Source organism: Oreochromis aureus, linkage group 23, assembly GCF_013358895.1.
Source record: "Oreochromis aureus strain Israel breed Guangdong linkage group 23, ZZ_aureus, whole genome shotgun sequence".
In the NCBI taxonomy this organism is placed as follows: Eukaryota; Metazoa; Chordata; class Actinopteri; order Cichliformes; family Cichlidae; genus Oreochromis; species Oreochromis aureus.
In genome coordinates, this window is record NC_052963.1 from 38,326,538 (window position 1) to 38,349,628 (window position 23,091).

A 23,091-nucleotide genomic window follows, 5' to 3' on the forward strand; every position below is an offset into this window, starting at 1 on the left:
ACCTTTGGAGGTGAGTGAGGTCTTGGAGAGGTTGAGGAGACGAAGCCCCTTGCTGAGGCGACACACTTGCTGGATTAAGTTGGACACACCTGCAGCATGAACACAGCAGATATAAAAAGTGAGTCGCAGAATTTCTTGTCACTTGAAAGTAATTTTCACTGTAACAGATGTACCTGCTTCTGAGTTATCGGCTCAGGGACCAGATAAGACTTAAAATGAGCCACTATTTTCTTTTACTATTGGACTCAACAGACCCTTTCAGGTAATATTTAGATATAGAACAATGAGAGTCAGTAAAAATAGAACTGCCTTTCTTCATCACATCAAACACAAGCTTGAGTTTTTCTCCAGACCCAAAGATTAAATTAGAAAAACAAAAAAAGGAGATAATTTACGATACCTTGGTTATCCAGTGAGTTGTGCGCCAAGTTGAGGGAATGGATGACAGATGCAGGGTTCTCTGAAAGAGCTACTGACATCTTCTGTGGGAAGTCGCTGCAAAAGTGGGTGTGCAGTTACCTACAGAGAGCTGCAACTGCATTTGTAGTATCAGGTTCATTATAAATCTCTTGGTTTATAAATGTTGAGTGCCCATCATGATGTACTGATATATGTTTTTTGTGTGACTTTTGCTGCATTGCCACTACAAGTGACATAGTTACAACAGTCACGTATGGCCAGAAACACAGTTTTCATAGTTTTGCTGCAGTTCAGGGGTGTCAAACATAGGGCCCATGGGCTGGAACCGGCCTGGCAAAGACTCCAATCTGGCCCACTGGATAGTTTTGAAAAATGTGAAGGAGGGCATAAATTTGGAACTTTTAGCTGTATTTTCAAAGGTTTTACAGCTTTGGCTACTGACAAAGACGTCCCTCACAACCATTTATACTACACTAGAGTAAATAAGTTATAGATAAAGATAGAAAAGATAAACAATGACATGAGAGAAAACTCTCTTTTTTCAACTATCTACTACGGAAATGTCATTTTGTGAATTAACAAAATGTTTCTGTTGTTTCATTATAGGACAGTCTGGGATTTGAAGTACCAGAACTTTGTCTGTAATTTTACATATTTATTTCTTACAATTTAAGCTCAAAGAGTCATCCTGACAAATTTCTTTTATTTATTAAATCAACATTTCTCTATCATGTAGAAAAAGAAGTGCCATCTGTTAAATGTGTAGTCAAACTTTACACTGATAGAAGCAGGAGTTTCACTGATCCAGCCCACCTAAGATCAAAGTGGGCTGGTATGTGGCCCACAGTGTAAAATGAGTTTGACATCTTTGCTCTAGTTACTTGTTGACATTTTCTCTGAGCTTCTGTGTTTGAGAGGGAACATAAAAGCATACCATAGCTGATGCTTAAATAAATCGCTGCAGAGCTGAAAAAGTTGAGGCCAGCTCATCTTTTGCAGTTATATATATATTTTGTAATAAAGGAATTTTAAGTCAAACAGTCAAAATGTGATTGAATTGAAAACTTTTAGCTTTAATTAAAGATGTTTTTTAAACTCAGTACAGTATTATTTAGGAAATACAGCTATTTTTATACATAGCAGCTCTTTTTTAGAGGCTCGAAATCAATTGGAAAAACTAACAATTTTAAATATGAGGATTATTTTTAATACTTGGATGAAAATTCGCAGCCAGCGACTGTCTGAAGTCTAGAACCCATGGATATCACCAAACGCTGCCTTTCTTCCCTTGAGACTCTCAGCCAGGCCTTTACTGCAGCCAGATTTCAGTTGCTGATTGTTTGTGGTTCTCTCTACATTCAGGTTTGTCTTCAGTCACTGAAATGAATGCTGCATTAGGTTAAGATCAGGTGACTGACTTGGTCCTGTGCACTTCAGAATTCATCCAGCTACTTCATCAATAAACACGTGTGACCCGGATCCACTGGCAGCTATACATGACCACGCCAAAACATTGCCTCCACCATGTTTGACAGATGATGTGGTATGCTTCAGATCATGAGCAGTTTCTCTCTTTTTCCATACTTTTGTCTTTCCATCATTCTGGTACAAGTTCACCTTGCTTTCAATAAACCAATTTTTCCAGAACTGTGCAGGCTCTTTTAGAGGTTTTCTCACAAAGTCTAATCTGACGTTGTTGTTCTTGAGTGTAACCAGTGGTTTGCACCTTATTGTGACCCCTCTGTGTTTCTATTCATGACGGTGTCTCTTCTAAAATCATCTGTTTTAGTTGTCTTCTATAGTCTTGTAGGCTTTTTTCTTTCTTTTAAAAGATCCAGTATATTGTTCATTTGACCATTCAAATTTTTTGCTACATCTGAGAGAACAGGCCTCACCTGCCCAGGAAACTGCTTGTCAGCCAATGGTCAAATTATTTTTGAGCCTCTGTATAAAAACAGAATTCCTAAACTGTTAAAGAAAACGTTGGTAAAACCACTTAAATTAAAACTGAAAGTCTGAATTTTAATCACATCTTGACTGTTAAAAAAAGTTCTAGTGTTATAAAGGCAAAGATTCTATAAAACATTGTCTTTGTCCAACAACTTTTGGCCCTCATTGTATTCGCAGCAAGACACTTTTTCACCAAAGCATGAACACAGCTTAACAGTGAAAAACACAAAGATATTCAATGACATTCAATGAAGTGACTGAAACAACTGACAAATACTGTGGTGTCACTATGAACTAAAACTCTATGAACTTACACTACATTCACAGACAAGCACTTACGCATACAATACATATATAATATATAATTCAGTAGTACAGAGATTTAGCCTTGTTCAAGGACATACAAGTTCATCAAAATAAGGCCAGCAATTGACTCATTGAAGCAGCATTCTCAAATATCCTGACCAAGTTCTTAGCATGGGTCAATCATTAAAAGAAAAATACCACTAAGGTTCACAAAATACACTTAAAACCGTTTGGTAAATGTTGTCATTTGCATTAAAAAATCAAGCCAGGATAAAATGAATGCTCTCCTTGTGTGTGAACGTCCTGGAGAGCCCATTTCAGGAATCAGAGTTTCTATAATAGTCAAAGCGTAAAAAGCAAATGAAGAGCACTACTCACGATTTTAACCCAGCGTTCTCCAGAGTGATCTCTTCAAGGCTGGAGGATTTGCTGACTGTGTGCAGGACCTGCTCAGTGACCTCTGAGCCCTGATGCATGAAAGACATATTTAAAACCTTGGTCGGTGACCCTTCAGAAATACTGTAAGGTGTAGCACACAAGTTTATACTTACAATACGCAGGTCTTTGCAGTACAGTTTAGTGAACCAGGTGTTGTAAGCCATTGATGCAACAATGACAGCCAAATCTCTGTAAAAGGGAAAAACTGGATAAATGAGGAACTGTAATTTGGCTGCAATATTGCCCGACCGCCATTCGGTCCTGACCTGCTCTCCAGGTGGCTGAAGTCCAGCAGGTTAAACTCCCTGTTGTCCTGAGAGTGATAGATGGTGTCCACATCCTAGGAGAAACATTATCCATGAGTGCATGACCCCCCTCATATTGTGCACAGTCATATATATGTAACATTCAAACACACTCACAGTAACACAGGCACAGCCCCACAGCTCTTACCCACTGCACTTCCTCCTTGCAGCTGATGCCATTATAGTCGCACAGAGCAGCGTAAGTCTCTGAGAAGCCTCCTGAGAAAGGAAAGGGGGAGGAACAAACAGAAGAGGGGAAAAAAAGAGATGATGAGAACAGCTGCTTCCTTCAGCAGTAAAGGGAAAAAAAGGGAGGAAAATGCACACAGCAACATTTGTCCAAATTATCAATCTTTTATATGTGTGACAGCACTAAAAAGAACATCTGGGAGAGCATTTGTAAAGTACGTGTGCCAACTTCCTCTTGAGTCTGCCAAGTGGTGCACACATGCTCATATCTGTGTGTGACTGCCTGTGTATGCATGCGTGCAAATTCCCATGTTTGATGATAACGTCTCTTTTACCGCAGGCCCTCTGTGTCTCCACTGAAGTCTCCGAGCTGGGTGAATACTTCCTGCTGCCCTCTGAAAGGTCACTGTCTGAATGACAGATGGAAGGGCTGCGAACATAAAAGAAACACAGATACTGTAAGGAATCATTTATCTTTTGATAATTGCGCAAATAAAGGTCATCCTTCTTTAAACTCTCACATTTTTCACCACTGCACAGACGTGGCTATTTATTCTCATTTTATCTTGAGAGACACTGACACTTACGCAAAAATGGAGTTGTTGAATATTCGAGACAGCGCGAAATTTATATGGCTGACCACATGATTGAGGTGCTCCCGTGACTCAAACCTCAGGGAGTAACTGGACTTGTCAGTGTCGATAACAACCTGCACATAAAAAAAATACCCGTAAAAGACTGAAAAATATTGTGGCAGTTGAATCTTAAATTTCATTTAGTAAACAAACTAATTTATCTATTTTTTAATTACTTGCAATTAAATTATATGAATTATGTATGAAACCACTGGACTTGTTAAGTGGAATGATGGCACAACTTCGTAGATTATCTGTCTGTTATAATAAACACTAAAGTGAAGGAGCAAACAACTGCAACTATATCAGAGCTATGTCAGGTACTTGACTATGATAGGAAAGATTTATCCCTTACATAAGCACATAGCCAGGTTCACCTTGATAACTTATACTGGACCTTAATCTCTGTTATGCTGTAGCTCTTTTCCACAACAGCCACTGACCCGGAGATTTCCATGAGCTGAACCTTTAAGAGCCCCTGAGGTCTAGATTGAAAGATCTTCCTTGTTTTTCACCACAGCTGTTTTCACACACCCACTGCATCTCTAAACTTTTCTACACATGTGAGAAAGCAAATGTCTGAATCAGTCAGACTGGATTTTACCCTGCCAGCTACCAAGTCTGCATAATGTAAAAATTGAACCAATGTGAGAACAGTAAGTAGAAGTCATTGCAACCTTACTACAGAAAATACCTGTAGTAGTGAAAATAGGCCCAAATTGTAAAATCTTCTGCTGTGTGCTGCATGTGGCGCAAATTTGGACAACGTACAAACATGATTCTGGTCCCATTGTCAAGAATTCAGTGTAAAGAACTGATATTACCTGGGTGGCAATTTGCATTTTAGTTAAGGCCACTACACTACAGTCAAAAGAAGACTATTTCCATCTGCAGTCATTTATGTTTGGCGCCATAGCTCGGTTCTTAGAGCTACCAGCCCTTCCATTCGCATACATAGAAAAGACAAAGAGACCAGTAGCAAGACTCAGACAGAACAGAGTGGGTATTAATAGTCATTAAATTAGTCTGAAAAACAAAACAAAACATGGAGCTGGGCTATAAAGCAGCTTGCAGAGCAACAACTGTGGGCCAGCCAAAGAAGCTTGGGTAGCTAATTGGATACATAGAGGGGTATCATCTCAGCCATCAGTTGATATGAGCTGGCAATGAGATCGGCTGATCTGCCGAGATTACAGCTAAGCTCGCTTGCCTAAACTAAAGTTATGCTTGATTATTCAAACTGAGCATCAGTGTATTTTCTCTCTCCCTGTTTGAGGGGGGTTGCTGTTGACTCAGTTCTATGTTAGTTAGCAGCTGCTGATTGAACTTGAGCCTAGCAAAGAGTTGTTTACATTGGTTCCTGATGACTTCACTCCACCTCCTTCCTTGCTCCTAACCAGGTGTCAGTCTGACCCTGGCTATTAGAGTCCCTAGATTGATATCTGTGAATTGAATCTGTTGTGGCACTGGTCCTTGTGAGTGTGGAAAGAGGGGAGACACTTTTCTCTGAGGCCTGACATAAAATAAACAGGGGGGCCATCCAGGATCTCCAATACCACAAGCTTTAATACCTTATCCCTAGAAATAACAACACACTTTCCACACTGTGAAACAGACTGTAGTCCTTGCTGTGTAACAAAAAAGCTTTTATATCCTTCAATGTATTACCACCTCCTGAGCGGAGCTAAAATCTAGGTCCAGGGACCTGCCTGCAAAGCAAGGTAGTGGAAGAACTTAGAGGGAAAAAAAGCAGACCGGACAATAATTTTCTGGTTACAGGTTATTAATTTCCTGTAGGAGAAAAAAGCCTTTTAATCTCACAAGCAAAGGCTTAAATAAAAACTGGGAAAAATAATTAAAAATTCTTGCAGTAAGTTTCTCCTTGTTGGCATTACATCAACAGCAGAAGAGAATAAGTTAATAAGAGAGCTCTTACTGTCACAGTGGCTGTTTTAATAAATGTCTAAAATGCTTTTATCCTGCCTTGAAGGCCATAGTGATGTAACTACACCATTATACAACAGCAAGACAACTTTGTTGTTGCAGTGGAGAGGAGTGCATACAGAGTTAATGTAAAAATTCACCTGATGTTCAGGTTGAGAATTCAAAGCTCGAATCTCCAAGAAGTTGAATGTGGTTTCTACCTGTTGTCAGAGACATAGTTGACATTTCAGCTGGCACGAATCTAAAAGCCTCACACTGCACATTAACTTGAGAGGGTGGCAGAAAGTACCTTTGTGGGAATCTTTGGCGCCAGGAAATAGAGACGCCATGTTGTGAGCACCTGGGAAAAAAAAGGAAATAAAGCAAATTGAATGAAGACTCTTGAAAAGTTCACTGCACAGTCATACTCCCCAGGGAGAAAACAGTCCCAGGAGTTTCCATGGTAATGATGAGAGGGTCTATTCATCTACTGATCCAGCAAATTGCTATCTGTGTCAGCGATAACGTCAAGCATTAACAGATTAACATCTTCAAGTCTGAGAAATGGTGACATGCTGCAATGTTTTAATCACAATCACACAAACATAAAATGTAATTTCATTATCATTCTATTACTTCTGCTGTGGGTAAACATGGCAGTGGCTCATACATTTAGTTCGAGACACGCAGTGTGCCTCTGGGCCCAGCGAGCAATCTCTTCTGGTTATTTAGCATCGCTCCAGGTCTTTAATATGAGAACCGCCAAATTTCAGGGCTAATAGATGTCTTCTCTACCCTTCGCATCATAGGATCTGTTCTAAACACAGAAATGCGGGTCATGGTGGGTCAGGACATCAAATTAGCTTTTTTGCTTTGCCATCTTTGCTAATTTGGTATCTGCGGTCAGAGGCGTGTTGGATCATTTTTAGTTCAATGCAAACTTGATGGGAGTTTGGACGTGACTGGAAATTTGAAAGCAAACTCAGAGCCTGTTTGTGCATCTCCATCTGAAGGAGCACACACACCATTTGTGTGCGTGCACCCACTTATTTTTGGCTTGGAGACATTTGTGTCATGCAGCTTTTGCGTAAATCTGATTCTGCCCCTGATTCTCCTTCTTGAGAAACAGTTTCTTTCTTTTTGTTTTCCTTGCAAACACACACTCTAAAAAAAGAAGAAGAAAAAAGTCAGTGTCTCGATCCATCAAGGCAAACAAAGAATAGTGATTCTTTGGCATTTTGCAGCTCTCCACCAGCCCCTAAGTACTGCCCTCTGCTCTTTTTCTTCTCCTCTTCTGCTCCGTCGCTTCCAATCATTTACTCCATTCTCTCTGATGGGCCTGCTAAAACACTCCCCGAGGACAAAGTCTCCCCCCTCCGCCCACCCCATGCCCATGTGTCTCTCCCCAATGAAATAAGTAATTAAATTACAGCTCTCTCATTCCACTGTTATGTTTTTTGGAGAAGGGAGCTTGACACAGGCCTGTCTGAAGCACACATTGACAGCCTCTTACACCCACACAGCAAGTGAGGTGTCGAAAATGAAATCATTCAAAATTCAAAATGTGCATGTGAGATGGAGAGAGTGCAAGAGAGAGGTGAAGATCTGCACTTCACTTCAAAGACTGTCTGAAGGAGTTGATTAGAAGGACCAGATTGTATCGCATTACGGTGATGAGTCTGGGTTACGGGTGGTAGTTAAGAGAGTGCATGCAAGTAAACAGAAGTAAATCATGCTGATGCAGCAGGAGAGAGAGACACTTATCGAGTATTCCACATCAAAGGGAGACCAGACACAACACACATCACACATATTGTGGGTTAATTATGCAGCTAGATAACAGATATTCAAATTCTGTTTTGTTTGACAGTTTGGGTGAGGCCTCTGCAGATAAATTCATGTAAACCGTAGTGACAAAGCAAAACCACCAATCACAACCTCAAGCAAGCTTTCAACTGCTTACTTCCGACCCTGAACTTCCAGTGAAACAGGAAAACAAAAACTTAACACATTTAAACTCTCCTCTCTCCTGCCAAATGCTAACCCGGGTGCATTTGATCAACCTCCAATCTATTTTTCCGTCTTCTATGTGCACCCAGCAGGAGAGAGAACCCTTGCGTTCCAGTTCAGCTTTTAAGAGGAAGCGGTAAATGAGACATGGATTGGAAAGAGATTATTGGAAAGATGTTTCTGGCAGATAGACATATCAAAGTGTCTGAATATCAAAGGCTGTACATGCAGAAACTCTCCTAACTGCCCATCCTCGCCACATGATGAATCATTACAGCATCCAATGAGTGGAAATCTGCACTGCCGAGGCAAAAACGGACCTTTTTTAAAAGCTCATTCACTCACTGGGGGAATTGCAGAAGGGGCGGCAGAAATAACCAGTGTGTCGAAACAGTATAAAAACTACACTAGTTGGACAAGGAATTGTTTTATATTATGCTTATAAAGATGTACGGTTGCCTTGCTGCACTTAATGGTGCACTCAATCAATTATACCTGCTCTGCAGTGTGTGCTACCCATGTGAATGAGCCCCAGTATGCATGAGTTGTGTCCTTTTCTGCAAACACAGTGGAAGTGTTACACATTTGCTAACACTGACATTCATACAGGGTCCAGTCTGATTTCCTGTCCGCCGTGTACAAGCTGATTGCCCCAGATTTTATTCAGATAGCTGGCTGAGTTTCGCACAGTCAAATACAAATTTCATATCTCTGTCCTATATTCTCTGATGAAAGCACCCCAGAATCAAAGGCTGTGAGCTGTTCGGCCCCCCACTGCCTCCACAGGCACAGAGGGATCCACAGCCACTCTCGCAGATCCTGTCTATCCAATATTCATCCTGCCAAGCCGCCAGCAGCAGTCACAGAAGAGGGGCAGCAGCCGTAATGCAGTTAGCAAGTGACCAAAGAAGCAAGATGTTTGCTGTCGCTGTTAAATAATGAGGATCATCTGCTTCTGCTGTCACAGAAATCAACATTGTGACAGAGATCCATTAACACTGCAGGGGAAGTAAATATCAAAGACAGTACATACATGATGCATGTCTCAGGCTGCTTATGTAGCACGCTTACGGCATTCTTTTTCTTCTACATCAGCAGCCCAGGCTAAGACAGAACCCATTAAACCAGCCAAGCCCGCAGTGAGGAAACAGAAAGCAGCAACTTACCAGAATTTTGTCCTCTGTTTTGCCATTTTTAGTGTCAAGCTTAATGCCACGAACAAACTTTATAGATGATTTATCGATAATCTTCCTGATGCTTTCTGTGGATGACAACATTAACATATGTTACAACATAATCTTTCTCTCTGTTTCAGTCTTCTAAAGGAACAAACAACCATTTGTGCAAATTTTATAGTTTTTCATATAAAAAGAACAGTTTGCAAGCTGTTGTGTCTTAGATTTGTGAATCCTTTTTCACTCTTCCAAATTTGCAGGGAGACTACCTCAAAAATATTCTCTACATGTATTTTTTTCTAAATTATGCTGTTGTCTGTTATTATTGTACAGTAATACTAAAATACAGGCACAGCAAAATCCTACAACAATAATATCATTTTGAAGGACATAAAATGAGACATAATGTTCGCTGTGCAGGATTATTTGCAGGACCTCTTGTCTCTAAACATTGATTTTTGCAAAGTTAACGTTGCCTAAAGGGATACAGTAGAAAAATCACATTCAGAAACTTAAAGTAATAAGGAGTAGTGTGGCAGAAATTCAAATTAAATGGAACACAGTGTGCCCAAAAAACAACATGCAAACAAATAGCAGGATCCTTTAACTTCAGATTACTGTACAAATATACCAGCTCAACATTAGCTGAGGGATATGTCAGACTTGCAATGTAAGCTGACCTGTCGTGGCATTTTAGATGATAAAAATAACCCCGATGACAGGATCATGATTATACGTGAGAAACAAACCTCTTATATGCAAAATCATATAATCTGCACGTAGCACTGAAGCAGAACGATTGACAGGGTTTTAGGTTGTGCTCCAAAGCACAAAGGCACTCAGTGGGAAGTTACAAGATTTCGTGGATTAATTACCGAATGACTGTGATACATAACAATGTTTTGCCTCCGAGGTATTTCCTTTGAGGTAGTCACAATATGCTTCACTGTTATTTTCTTACTCACAGGAGCAATATAACACATTTGAGCATCAGTGTCTATGATTCACTGAGAACTGTTCCTGTCAAACAGTGTCACTGTCAGTGTTGTGACCCCTGACTTGTATATACAGCACATAACGTCCGTGATGCGCCAAAGGAAGCATTTTACTCACAGTCTGGGAACACATAGCACTGACACACTATCGCAGAAACATACAGTCGCTAGCAGAAATTACATGATTCAGCATCTCAATTACTCTGGCTCTAGAGCTTCCAACTGACAAGTTTATGAGGAAATCGATACAGAGGCTGGGTTGCTGGGATTGGGCAGTGGAGTTGATACAGTCACAATGGACAGTGATGCAAATATTTCTTTTCCTGGCGCTATTTATTTCTATTTTTAGGTGCTCATAAGTCTTCAATGGACCAGGTTCAATTGCAGTTATGTACATTTGGTCAGATTATGTACATACTTTACTCGAATATTTGGATTTTATGTCTCATTACACTTCCACTCTATCAAATTTCAGCAAAAATACAGCGCTTTTAACTTTACTGCATCTCAACTCTTATATGAACGACCTGTGATGAAGCTACATTTTCCTAAATAAATCATTTAAGTATCATCACCCTAAACAGACACAACACGTAAATGACTTAATAATCAAATAACATGATGACACTTATAGGATCTTTCCTGGAACAAGAGGACTAGTTTTTGACACTTTTAGTACATTTTGCATCAAATTAATAAGAGCTATGCGAACCAAGAATTGAGACCTGATAATCTAAGTCAATCCAGCTGTTAGGAAGGCTCTTTCAAGTGACCTAGTGCATGCAGCCAGACCACCAGGTTGTCCACCTGTCAATCAGTGCAGGAAAGGCGGGATGAGGTGGTGCAGCCGCCCGGCAGGTGGCTGAATGAAGAGGCAGGGATTCCACTGGATTAATCATCACAGTGAGCCTAATAGAGCCATTAGGAGTAATTAACACAGCAGCAGAGTCCCTGCTACCCTGAGCATGTGTGCTGCTGGTGCATGTGTCAGTGCTTTTGCGCGCGTGTATGATATTGAAATCGAGGCAATGCTGTGACTTTGACATATGTAAGCTGTTGCTGTTTGAGAAAAGGGGAGTAAATATTTGTGCATTCTGTCGCGCTGTTGAGTTTGTATAGCTCATGCATTTTTGTTGGCAAGATACGGTGAACATCTGCCTGTATCAGTGCCCCTCTCTTCACTTTCCCACGCACGCGTACACACGCATGCACGCGTGCAATCAGCAGCAGCGCTCTGGCTGGTTAGGCTGCAGAAAAACAAAGATGAAATACTCAAGAGTTGAGGGTTAAAGAGGGGGAAATCTCACTGTGAAATGGGTGTGTTGGTTTTTAAAAAAAGAAAAAGAAACGTGCAGGGAACAAGACGGTACCAGACCCCACGAGTACACACCATTATTTTCCACAACGCCCCTTTTCCTCTTTGGCCTAGGGCTGGGGTTTTTTATTACCTGATCCACCCAGAGAGGGCAGGCTTAAAGCTAATTTCCCTGCACTGTAAATAATTAATTTGCAGATTAACTAATTCACATGCGCGGGGAAAGAAGAAGAAAGAAAAAAGCCGCCCCGGCAAGGTTCAGGACTGATTGCAAAGGTGTAGCTCATGACAATCATCCAATGCGTCTGTACGGTCGCAGCCTCCAACAGCCGCGCGGAGAAAAAAGCATCAGGAGCCTGACCGCACACGCGCCCGGGGCGACCGCGAGCACACCGACACAAGACCGGGAGCAAAATAACCAAGCGGCGGTCTTTACCCACCTGTGATATCCTTGCTCACACTCACGAATCCAGAGGCAGTGATCTCTTTAGAAGCCATGTCTGTTCCTCTCTCCTATCGCCACCCCTCCTCCTCTTCCTCTCCTCCACCTCCTCCCCAATGTCTCCCTCTCCCTCTCTCTCTTAGAAATGGACAGAAAGGATGCTCTCTCTCCCAGGCATTCCAGCAGAGCACCCGACTGCCCGACGCGCTTCCTGGAAGAAACCGTTTGGATGTCGGGAGGCTGGATGGTGGGAGAGACGGGAGGTGGAGGGAGTGATGATGTTGAGGAGGAGGAGGCGGGGATCACTCTGGGATAATGAGGCTGTGGTTAGGCTACCTGTGAGAGCACGCCCAAGTTAGAAATCAGAAGATGCAAAGCAGCAGAAACAAATGTAACACCTGAAATAGAGATTGCCACGTAAAAGATAAAGAAGAAAAGCTTTACCCTGCGGGTGTCACGGTTGGTTGTCCCTGGGACTCCACAGAAGAGGCAGGAAACGGGATGGGTGTAGGTGGAGCTTGTCGACGATTCTAAACTGAACATTGCTTATCAGATTCATCCAGGTAGAGCTAATGTTCAGTTAACTTACATTTCCGAACCGGACAGTTGCAGGGAAAGTCAGTAAATGGTAATAAAACGTGATTCCATATGGAAATCTTGAGGTCTCTGAAATTATCACAATTTATTCTGAAGGGGTTAAGTTGAGTCTAAGTCTGAGAGCTCGAGGCGTTCCAGGTGAAAAACATGAAATTCATGAAATTATTAGAGTCAATCACCCTCTAGGAAATATGAATGGAATAGCTCTGCAAATGTTCCACAGGACTAACCTCCAAGTGGCAGTAAAATAAAGATATTAGTCTTATGTCTATTTACGTTTTTATTCTTTAGACAGTGCATGAGCTGCAGTTTAAAGTGTTTTATATTGCCTGGGCCGCCCCAGTTCATTTACTTACTGAGACAAGCTCTTTTCCCTTTAAGGCCACCCTCACTTTGATTGTCTGGGTTGAACAGTAGTTGGGTTATAGCCAGATGTGTCCCTGAGATGCATGTTAGGGACAATCATTGTTGTTGAAGACTGCTAGTAACTGAACATTCAAAGCAGTCTGAAGCCTGAGCTTTTGGCTCATATGTTTTACTTGCACATACACTGATCTCATTATTTGAAAAATGAAAGGTGTTTAATATGAGCACTACGGTAACAGTATGAATATGGCAGAAAATAAGCAATGGCATAACAGGTACGATCTAAAACTCTAGGGATCCAAATTCATTAACCAAACCAAACCAAAGTCATTATGATTCATCCTGTGGGCTCCGTGGATATCCACAACAATCTCGTATTTGTTGAGATATTTCATCCCGAACCAATGTTCTGGTCTGTGCCGTGGGCTGACTATAAACTTGCAGACTGGGGGATTGAGATTTCCCTCAATCAATTTACTAAACTTTATCACACTGTAACTGACTGGATTACAGGGACTATAAAGAAATGTTCACCAAAAGGGAAAATGAGCATCCACAGCCGTAAGCAGTGGACTGAAAGGGAGGCTATAAATAGAGCAAACAAAAGATAACAAAAAATAACCCGAATGAGTAAATAAAAATGTGAAAATGCAGGATTTTAGCATTGGCAGGAAGCCCAAAAAAGCCACACCATCATTTAAGACAGATCAAAGAGGGGGAAGAAATTAGAAATACTTTCACCTCTGCAGCAAGTTTGTAAGGTCAGACCACAATAACAGAAGCTAAAAAAGAAGAAAGGGAAAATTAAGACTCTTGCTGATAATAAATTGGATGTGCTGTGGTTTTAAATCTTCACCTCTCTGCCTTTTTGTCTGCCTAAATGCTCCACCTGTTAACTAGTTGACAGAGGAAGGAAATATCTCCACCAAGATGATAATCTCTGTCTGTGGTTTGCTGTGAGAGTTGGGTGAAACCCCTCCTATGAGATCCAATTAGTCTCTCTCTTATAGCCTCTGAAATAAAACAGGCTCCGTAAAATAACAGGGACTTCTGAAATACACATCATTTTAACTGTGGAAATCTCAAAAGCTTTTTCCTTTTTCTTTTCCAAAGAACAGGAGGGGAGTTGTACATTAATTCTGGACATTCAATTCTTGACAGAATGAACATCATCCATATCTACCTGCTGCTGGGTGAGTATCACAGATAACACTTGATTGACTGTCACACACCTTCTGTCACACCTCTGCTGGGCAGAATTACAAGCGAGCGTTGTCATGACAAAACTCTTGGTACCGGTGGACAAAACCATGTCCCAGCAGTTTAAGAGGCATCTGCACTCTGCTGTCAGAGTAGTGCTGACACAGAGCCAAAGCCGAGCACTCTTATTTGATGCAGATATCAGTAGTATGGTATGCGGGGTTATAAATTTTACTAGGCTGTTAGCCTGCAGCAGGGACTTTCAGACAGTGTTAAATTAAAATGATGTGCACCAGCCAGAATCTGAATAGGGCTAATGGAAATGATTTGGACTGAGCTGTCAAATTGTTGTGCTAGCTATTCCATCCCAGGCAGCTATGAGTTATATTTTAAAACTATATGGTCGTAGTAGCACTATGTGACACTGTTGTATATGTGTGTGTATAGCGTGGGCGTGTAACAGGAAAATACAGCAAATCTGTGTACATTCCTTCTGTTCCCATGGGGATGATAACTGTCTAAAGAGTTTGCTCATTAAGGCATAGGAAGCTCTGCTCTCTGTCAAACTGTGTGGCAGTCCTGTGACTGCGAGTGTTAGCAAAGAGATGTGGCTCAGATGGTCTTCAAAGCAACGCCTTAGAAGAGCGAAAGATTGTTATGCCTCATAGGCACAGGTTTACTGCTTCTAGATGTTTAGAATTTACTTGTAGACACTTACTTTTTAAAAAAAATTTATTTTATGTCTTGATTATATAATATAAAAAACAGCAGTGGACCATGACTGACTCCCTGGCATGCAGCCATGTGGGAATAAGCCATCTGAGCTGCCTGTGGTGTTCATGCTGATACATTTTACTCATGAATGACAGAGAATAGAGAAAACATAGTGTACCCAAAATGTCCCTGATGTGACAGGAACAATCTGTGGTAGAATACATATATATATATTTTTTAAAATCGACTGTTTCTGTGAAACACTTTGTCCGTATTTCAGGTCTAGCTGCATTTGTTCTCCAAGTTGATTCGCTTCAAGGTACGGCAGATGTTATCATCACACATAAGTACAATATGTCTGTCATAAGCAGACGAAAGACGCCAATGGAGTTATCGTTCTCCTGCAGGTCTTCTAAAGACTGTTGTGTCCGTGTGGCCCCCAGGGTCAAAAGTCTACCTCGGAGAATCTGTGCTGCTGAAGTGCACAGTTGAGTCAAACTCCACTGCTGAGTGGAGCTTTGAGTGGGACAAACCAAAAACTGTTCTGACCCTGAACCCCAGGCATCTGGTCTCAAATGACAGCTACTTCATCACCGCTGTAACAAGGGAGGATGCGGGCAGCTACAGGTGCAAAGCAGGACAAACATCCAGCCAGCCGGTGGAGCTCAATGTGTCAGGTGAGCAGCTATAACCAACCAAGATTAAGATCATAATGTTAAAAATATTTAAATTAATTAAAAAACAAATTTTTACAAGGGAAAACATTATGCTAATTTCTAGCCCCTTATATTTATATTCAGGAATCTTTGGATTGTTTATAGTTCAATCCTTATTTATCATATACTGGGCCTTAGTGCAACCCCTCAGTTCAACTAAATTATGCTGTTTTATCTTCTTTTCTCCTAAAGAACGCCTTCCCTCTTTGCCAACTTTCTTCTGATTGGCTGCCCCTTGAAAACACAATGTTAAACCAGAATGTGGGTGTGATTTTGGTTCAGCCTAAGCTGTGTGTCTGACATGACCATATTAATGATATCCACTCTCTATGATATTACAAAGATCCGCGAGCATTTCAGGTAGTCTGCAGGCTGAGATTCTGCTTCACAAAGATTATACGGACACACTCTGATTTCAATGTTGAACCATTCTTCAAACCTTTGTTATGAGCATCTACCATTGTTACATTATTTATATGACAGAAAATTAGGAAATGCAAAGTAAGCCCACTTTACCTGTCATGTTCATTCTGGATGCTCTGTGAGTCTGACCTTGGTGCTAACATGCAGATGCTGACATTGGTATCATGCTTGTGCCAACCATGTATAATGTTCTTACTTAGCAGCATGCAAACATTCAGTATTCTCTGCACAAAGGAAGGCTAAGGCAGATCACTAAGTAATACGTTTTGTATGCTTTAGATTCCAATAAGAAAAGCTGAGGGAATCACCAAACTGATCATCAGGGACACGTGAATGTCTGTATCAAATTTTAAGTGGTATGAAAATTAAGTTGGGTTTCATAAGAAAAGTCAATTACCTCAATAGGACAAAATGTACCAGTCATCTGTGGATTTCCCGTGTCCCTGCTGCAGCTGAACTTCAGAATAAGATTTCTTCTTTCATTATTGCACATCGCTGCTGTGCATGAAATGTAATTGTGCAATAATTATAACGTAATTTCCAGAGATATATAGTTATATTGGTTGTGTTCCCATGTGAGCCACTTATTCTGTAGCCAAACAAGGCCCGCAAGTGCATTTATGTTAATGATATTCATGAGTAAAACTTTAACACGGAAAAATTTGCCAGTTGCTACAGTATGAAAGTGCTCTGGTTCTTCTTCTAATCTTTTTTGCGTCTTTCTACTCCAGAGCTGACCCCTCCCTCACTGATTCTGACTCCCAGCATGAGATACATCTTTAGTGGGGAGAGATTCAGTATGCAGTGCCCCTCATCTCAGACGAACGCCAAAGGCTGGAAGCTGAGGCATTACTCTCCAGACTGTACACGGAGGAGAAAAGCTGTCCAAGGGGACCAATGTTCACCACTAGAGGGTGCTGTTGTCACAAACAGGACTGATGCGTGTGTCTTCAATGCTACCATTGAGAACAGTGGGCTGTACTGGTGTGAGGGACCTGAGGGTCGCAGCAACTCAGTCAGGATCTCAGCAAGCTGTGAGTATTTCTGCCTCTGGACAAAATGGGGAAAACACACCAGAGACAAATAATAACACGGCGGGGTTTTAGATGTGATGTATGAGGGAGCGCATTTTTTGTTGTTTGTGTGACAAAAAAAAGTAAGGAGTTATTTATGCGTACTATCTTTATCCCACAGATGACAATATCATCATGAAGACTCCAGCCGTCCCTGTATTTGAGGGGGATAACGTAATTTTGTACTGTCAGTACAAAACAACAGGCTACAACGACACAACCTTCTTCAAAAACGGAGCAGTTGTCTCTGTAATGCCTTCGAGTCCAAACAATGAGATAAACATGACTATTGAGAACGTGACAAAGAAAGATGAAGGTTCCTACAAGTGTGCATCCCTGGCCCTAAAGATGGAGAGTACAGAGAGCTGGTTATCAGTGAGACCCAAGAGCAACACCCGAGGTCAGGTGTATAATCTCATCGTAATGATTTGTGTTTATATTTTTACATTTTGTTCCAATGCCTTTTAGGTAACAGAAGCATCCAGCCTATACAGCCTTTTGTGGCTGAACAAAAGTCCCAAGATAAGCTCCAAAAGGTAGAAATGTGAATTCACAAAAAGGGGGAAGAAATAAAAACACACTGAATGAACAGGTGGAGTAAAAGACTTTGCATGCACACAGAGGGCTGACTGCAAGGTGAGACACAGGTGGGAACAATCAGGCAATCAGTAGGAAGACAAAGGATGAGGTTAAAGGTTTGATGCACACAAGGAAGAGCAGTCAGCAAACCTAAAAAAAGTGGTTAAAGAAGACAAATGAGATAACACAAACACCAGAGTCACTAGGAAAAAAACTGAGATAGAAACACAATAAGTAAGCAAGTAAGTAAGTGAAGTTTATTTATATAAAGTTTTTCAAGAACAAAAGTCCAAAAGTGCTTTACAGGTACAATATAATATAAGATAAAACTATTAAACAGTAGTTCACGAATATAGGCAGGCATCTGACCTTTAAGAAGTCTAAAAGTGATCACCAAAATTTTAAACTGAACAATGAAGAAGAAGAATTGGACTCTGATGGGAGCTTTTAGAGGATTCAGCCTCACAGCAGCCTTTTGGACCATTTCCAGGCGATCCAGGAAGGATTTGCTCAGTCAAGGAATAATGAATCACAATAATCGAATCATGTTGAAATAAAAGATGAATGATCATTTTCAATTCACACTGAGACACAATATATCTGAGACAGGCAATGATGATAAAAATACGTTTAAATAAGACAGCCAACATCTTTCTAAAACTGAATGCCTGATCAAAAGTGTCCTTAGATTTCTCACTGTGGGCAGAAGTGAAGATGAAATGGGTCCATGACTCTCATTTACCCTGGGGACAAAGTTGTCAGGGGCACAAATAAGAACAGTTTTCAATTCAATTAAGTTTTTACAGCGTTGATTTGGCTATAATTTTGAGTTTGATATGTACAACTGAATATCATCTGCAAAACAATGGTATGGGCTATCTTCAGAGTCATTCAGGATGTGTCCTAGTGGAAGCATGTACAGGATAAATAAAATAGTTCCCGCAAGCAAACCTTGGGGTACACCACAAGATAAAATGCCCAGAGAAGACACAATGTTAGCAGAAGCAGTTCAAGACAAATAAGAGGAAAACAAATCCAGAGCTGACCCATAGATGCTCACCCATGACTGACTCTCTCAATCAGGATACTGTGATAAACTGTGTCAAAGACAACACAGATATCTGACAGAACAAGGGCTAAATGTTCACCTGCATCTCTATGCATCCATAAGCTGGCTGGAAACCACCTTTTCTAAAGAATTTGGAAATAAAAGGCAATTTTGAAAACAGTCTAAAATTGTGATGGAGGAAAAGGTCACTTTTTTTTCTTTCTAAGAGGTTCTCTAATAACCTGTTTAAAATAGGAAGGGACACTGGCAGAGCTAAATGAGATGTTAATTATCCTGAGAACACACTACCTAATAGTGGGGTTGGTAAAATGTCAAGTGGGCAGCAGGAAGGTTTCATTTTATCAACCAAATTGATGAGAGCATTCAAAGATATCAGTGCAAAGCTCTCAAAGACGCATGCGTGGGAGGAAGGATGGGTAATGTTTGCTCTGATATGTTGGATCTTATTAGCAAAGAAGCAAATAAAGCACTCTTTATTTGAGTGAATAGCCGGAGCAGGCGATAGAGGTGAAAGAATGTTTCCAATAGTGTCAAAGAAAACTTTGGGATTTCCTCAGAACCAAAATACTACAAATAAATGACAAGTACCCGGGATGATACCAGGCCAACTTTCTCATTTCCTAATGAGCCATCAGAGAGGTGTACTACGAAGGGAGATTAAGATCAGTTAGCAACCCTTGTCAAAGTGTTAAAGTCTGTTTTACACTGCTTGAAATGCAGCTAGATATTAGAAAAGTGATCAGGGTATTTATCACCAAGAATACCTACTTAAGCAGTAAAAATTAATTTCATGTTGATAAGTCTACAAACTGAAACGATTTCCACAGCTCCCTTTAGAGGCTATGGAACACTAACCTTTAATCTTCAAACGTGAAATGTTTACAGTTTCAGAGCTTTAATTTGCAGCCATCAAGATAGAAATTAACAGCAGGTATTGGATTTTATGCCTAAAATAATTCATTTTCAACATCATCATCCAAAATGTTTGACTTTAGCTCTCATATGCCATTTGTGCAGCAGAAAAAATTTTTACAAGATTAATAATTTTACTTGCTATCCACTACTTTTTTTTTCTCAAGCAATAAAGTATTGTGCATATTTTTCATGTATAAACCTTAGATTTTTAAAATGTTTTATCTATACATGTTGTGATATCCCTATGCATGCATTCATTTTTAGCCTTTTATATTGGGATCATCATCATCATCATCATCCAATAATGTCTCTGACTGGAGTAGGTAGATTAGAGTTGGTCTGCTTCAGAGCTCTGTATTTCTCGCTCAACACTGGGCAACATTAGCCTGTTCACCCAATCATAAGCTAGAAACAGCACTGGTAATGTTTGTGCTATTTGCCATAACTGATTGGGTTAGCAACATTTCTGAATGAAGTGAGCCCACCTTTGTTGTGTGCTCCACATGCATCACAGAAAGTCATAAATGAAAACCCAAAACATTAAGTGCTATTTTTATGTTGGTAACACTCCATAAAAATATAATTCGAGTATTAATTTGCCTACTTATTCAACTGTGTCCTCTTTTTTTTGACTGATTTTTGTAGTAGATGTAACAGTAATTCAAGGTCAATTAGGGGCTCTGTTGGCGGTTTCCTCATGGCTGCGTGCAGCGGGGCTAGGGGAGGGTCTGTGCTGACGGACGTGGGTTACTGACCTGGTAGTCTGGCTGCCCCTGGGTGGGTCCGGGACGGGCGTGAGGTTCTGGGGGCGCTCCGTCTCTGGGCTGGGGCCCTGGCCGGACCTCGGGGGCTTGGGTCCTGGTTGGTGTGTTGCTGGGGTTGTGGGCGGGTGGGTGTATGGGGGACCAGCCCTGGCGCAGGGTGCCGCCAGTGCATCGAGCCACCTGGGGGGCTCTTCAACTGGTGGGGGAGGTTGTCACATCTTGCAGGAGGTTTCCTCTCTTCAGGAACTCTCTCTGCAGGAGGGGGAGATACAGGAGAGGTGGAGGAAGATCTCAGCCTGGGTGTCTATTGTCTTGTGTAGTCTGGAAGATGAGTGGATGATGGGGTGGGTGCAGTTTTCTCTGTGGTGGGGTCGGGTGGGCTGTCCCGGGCTCTGTGGGGCCGGGCGGCGCTGCTGCACTGGGCCCCGGTCCGGATGGGCCTGGGCCCCCTTTCCCTGGCGGGTTGCAGAGTATGGGGGTGCCTACTGGGGTCAGCGGGGGAGCTGGCCCCAGGAGGGGTCACTGCCCCTCCCTTCCTTCCCTCCCCATCTCCAGCTGCCTCCCTCTTCCCGCTCCACCACAATCACCCACACATGCAGGGCCTTGGGGTAAAGGTGTGTCACCAGGGTGCAGAGGAGGCATCCCCCCCCCTCTGTCCCCTTCTGGCTGCCTCTGCCTCAATTTTATCTCACAACTTAGACATTCACATTACTCACACTCTCATAACACATACATATAGGATCTTGGGGGTGGGCACGCGACACGGACTGCAAATTACCATCAGGGTGTACACCTCACCCCTGGCGTCATTGCCCACCTCTCAATTTTAAATACACGTAGACATTGAGGGCTAGCAGGAGGGGCTATGCGCTTACCTGGTTTTTGTTTTTTTGCCCTTTTTCCCCGTCCCTCTTCTCAGCTGTTTTTCTTTCCCTCTTTCTTTCTCCCCTTTCTTTCCCCCAGTCAAGTCTGTCCCGTATTCAGCAAGTGAAAATAAAATAAACAATAAAAGGTGAATCAAATGGACCATTACGGCAAGGCTGGGATGGTCAATTTGGTAAAGTAAATCCGTTGGGTATCTTTCTTCGCCTTTAGACAATAATTCTGATGGCAAAAGAGCCAAACGGGACAGGCAAAAAAACAAAACAGTAATTCAAGGTATGCAAGCAATGAAAAAAAGCACCCTGTGAATCACATTACTTTGCACTCCATTAACAGGTTCCTTGGTGTGACTTCAGCTGTTAATGAGAAATCTGACTAAATGATGTGGAACAGTAATGTATTTTCATGTACAACCTGGTTGAGCCTTTTTGCACTGAAACAAATACTATTTGTTCTTGTCAACAGGCTACTGGAAATGGATTATCCTGTCCGTTGGACTTGTATTTCTGTTTCTTATTCCTCTATCTGTCTGGCTTTTTTATCGCCACAGGTAAGTGACAGCACCCAGGAGATCTTCAGCCAACTTGCTGTTGTATATATGTTGTTAGACAGATGATGTCTTAGCATGACTCAAAAATCAAACAAGCTGTCAAATGCTTCAGGTATTATCATTTGTTTGTTTTTTAAGATACCAGATGTTGGGTACTTGGAAACGTTGGCCATTTTCCAAAGAAGACGTGCCAGCAGTGCCGGTTCCTGCAACTAAGCAGGATGTGACGGAAGTGCAGTGGGACCTGTCGTGGATGGAGATGTCCAATCTGTTGGATAAGCAGATATACCCTGGAACTTAGAGTTTACACCAAGTTTAGTATTTTCTGTAAGCTCCAGCATAAGGTGATCCCCTGTGGTAGTTCAGTCAATATAACGCCGCTAGCATGATGTAAGAACAGTTGTTTAGCTATTGCCAGTCATTTCAAAACAAACAGAACTTCCTTAGTGCCAAATAAATATTAATAGAGAGTGATAAAGAGCCAAAAGCATCTGTTTTGGCTTGTTTCTTATTTGTATAAGTCCACCATATGGTATCGAATTATTATTCCAGTAATTTAAATTTTACAGGTCTCTCACTTTAAAATACTTTTAGATGGTGTCATTTTCTTTGTTGTATTCTATTCCAAATTACCTTTTGTTTTCTACAACTCGTGTATTGTTGATTGTCTTATGCCTGACTTTAATGATTTAAAGACGGATAACAACTACAAATGGAAACCATAAAATTATCATGGCTACTCTTTAGCCTATGCTGCATACAAATAATAGTCTATTCTATTTCAGCTGACTTAGTGAAAGTCAGGTTTATAATTTCACAATCCCCTAGAGGCTCGTTTATGCTCTGGATTTGAATGATGCTCTTTTTTGTGGAGACCCAACATCATTATGTGTCTGTCAGGATAATTACAAGAGCACGGCATATTGGATGACTCATCCTTGAATATGTAATGGTTTTGTAATTTGAAAGTACATTGCTGGAAAATACATGTATATATACTGTATATGTAGACAAACATTGTATCTTTGGATTTGATTAAATTAAGTTCTTCATTTAAAAATTAATGTGTTTTTATGTATTTATTTTTTATTTGTGGCCTTTGGAGCTAAAACACCCACTACACTCATTATTTGCATCAGC

General features: G+C 41.2%; 2 protein-coding genes across 3 annotated transcripts in view; one reads left to right on the forward strand and one right to left on the reverse strand.

Annotated features, from left to right (window-relative positions):
- Positions 1 to 12,343, reverse strand: part of LOC116331232 (capping protein, Arp2/3 and myosin-I linker protein 3-like) — a 35,083-nt gene extending 22,740 nt beyond the window's left edge. Inside the window, exons 1-12 of the mRNA XM_031753839.2 lie at positions 12,102 to 12,343; positions 9,343 to 9,437; positions 6,477 to 6,527; positions 6,328 to 6,387; positions 4,196 to 4,317; positions 3,944 to 4,038; positions 3,568 to 3,638; positions 3,381 to 3,454; positions 3,228 to 3,303; positions 3,055 to 3,143; positions 401 to 495; positions 3 to 89 (exon numbers count right to left, since the gene is read on the reverse strand). Coding sequence (XP_031609699.2) covers positions 3 to 89; positions 401 to 495; positions 3,055 to 3,143; positions 3,228 to 3,303; positions 3,381 to 3,454; positions 3,568 to 3,638; positions 3,944 to 4,038; positions 4,196 to 4,317; positions 6,328 to 6,387; positions 6,477 to 6,527; positions 9,343 to 9,437; positions 12,102 to 12,159 — 973 coding nt within the window. The 5' untranslated portion in view covers positions 12,160 to 12,343. The remainder of the gene's footprint in view (positions 1 to 2; positions 90 to 400; positions 496 to 3,054; positions 3,144 to 3,227; positions 3,304 to 3,380; positions 3,455 to 3,567; positions 3,639 to 3,943; positions 4,039 to 4,195; positions 4,318 to 6,327; positions 6,388 to 6,476; positions 6,528 to 9,342; positions 9,438 to 12,101) is intronic.
- Positions 11,176 to 22,956, forward strand: LOC116331173. Of its 2 annotated transcripts, XM_039607505.1 has the most exons (8): positions 11,176 to 11,249; positions 14,180 to 14,259; positions 15,261 to 15,299; positions 15,424 to 15,657; positions 16,851 to 17,153; positions 17,314 to 17,592; positions 21,867 to 21,951; positions 22,090 to 22,956. In XM_039607505.1, the coding sequence occupies exons 2-8, from the start codon at positions 14,229 to 14,231 to the stop codon at positions 22,250 to 22,252; spliced, it is 1,134 nt and encodes a 377-aa protein (XP_039463439.1). In that variant the 5' UTR covers positions 11,176 to 11,249; positions 14,180 to 14,228; the 3' UTR covers positions 22,253 to 22,956. The 2 variants fall into 2 exon arrangements, with proteins under 2 accessions (XP_039463439.1, XP_031609635.2); XM_031753775.2 differs by lacking the exon at positions 11,176 to 11,249 and having other exon boundaries at positions 14,099 to 14,259; positions 15,388 to 15,657.
- Positions 22,957 to 23,091: the final 135 nt, after the last annotated feature.

Excerpts from the sequence above, each read along its gene's own strand:
- LOC116331173 (XM_031753775.2), top strand. The coding sequence starts at position 14,229 with ATGAACATCATCCATATCTACCTGCTGCTGG. Across the intron at positions 15,300-15,387 it reads CCAAGTTGATTCGCTTCAAG|GTCTTCTAAAGACTGTTGTG; the intron begins GTACGGCAGATG and ends GTTCTCCTGCAG. Across the intron at positions 15,658-16,850 it reads GGTGGAGCTCAATGTGTCAG|AGCTGACCCCTCCCTCACTG; the intron begins GTGAGCAGCTAT and ends TTTCTACTCCAG.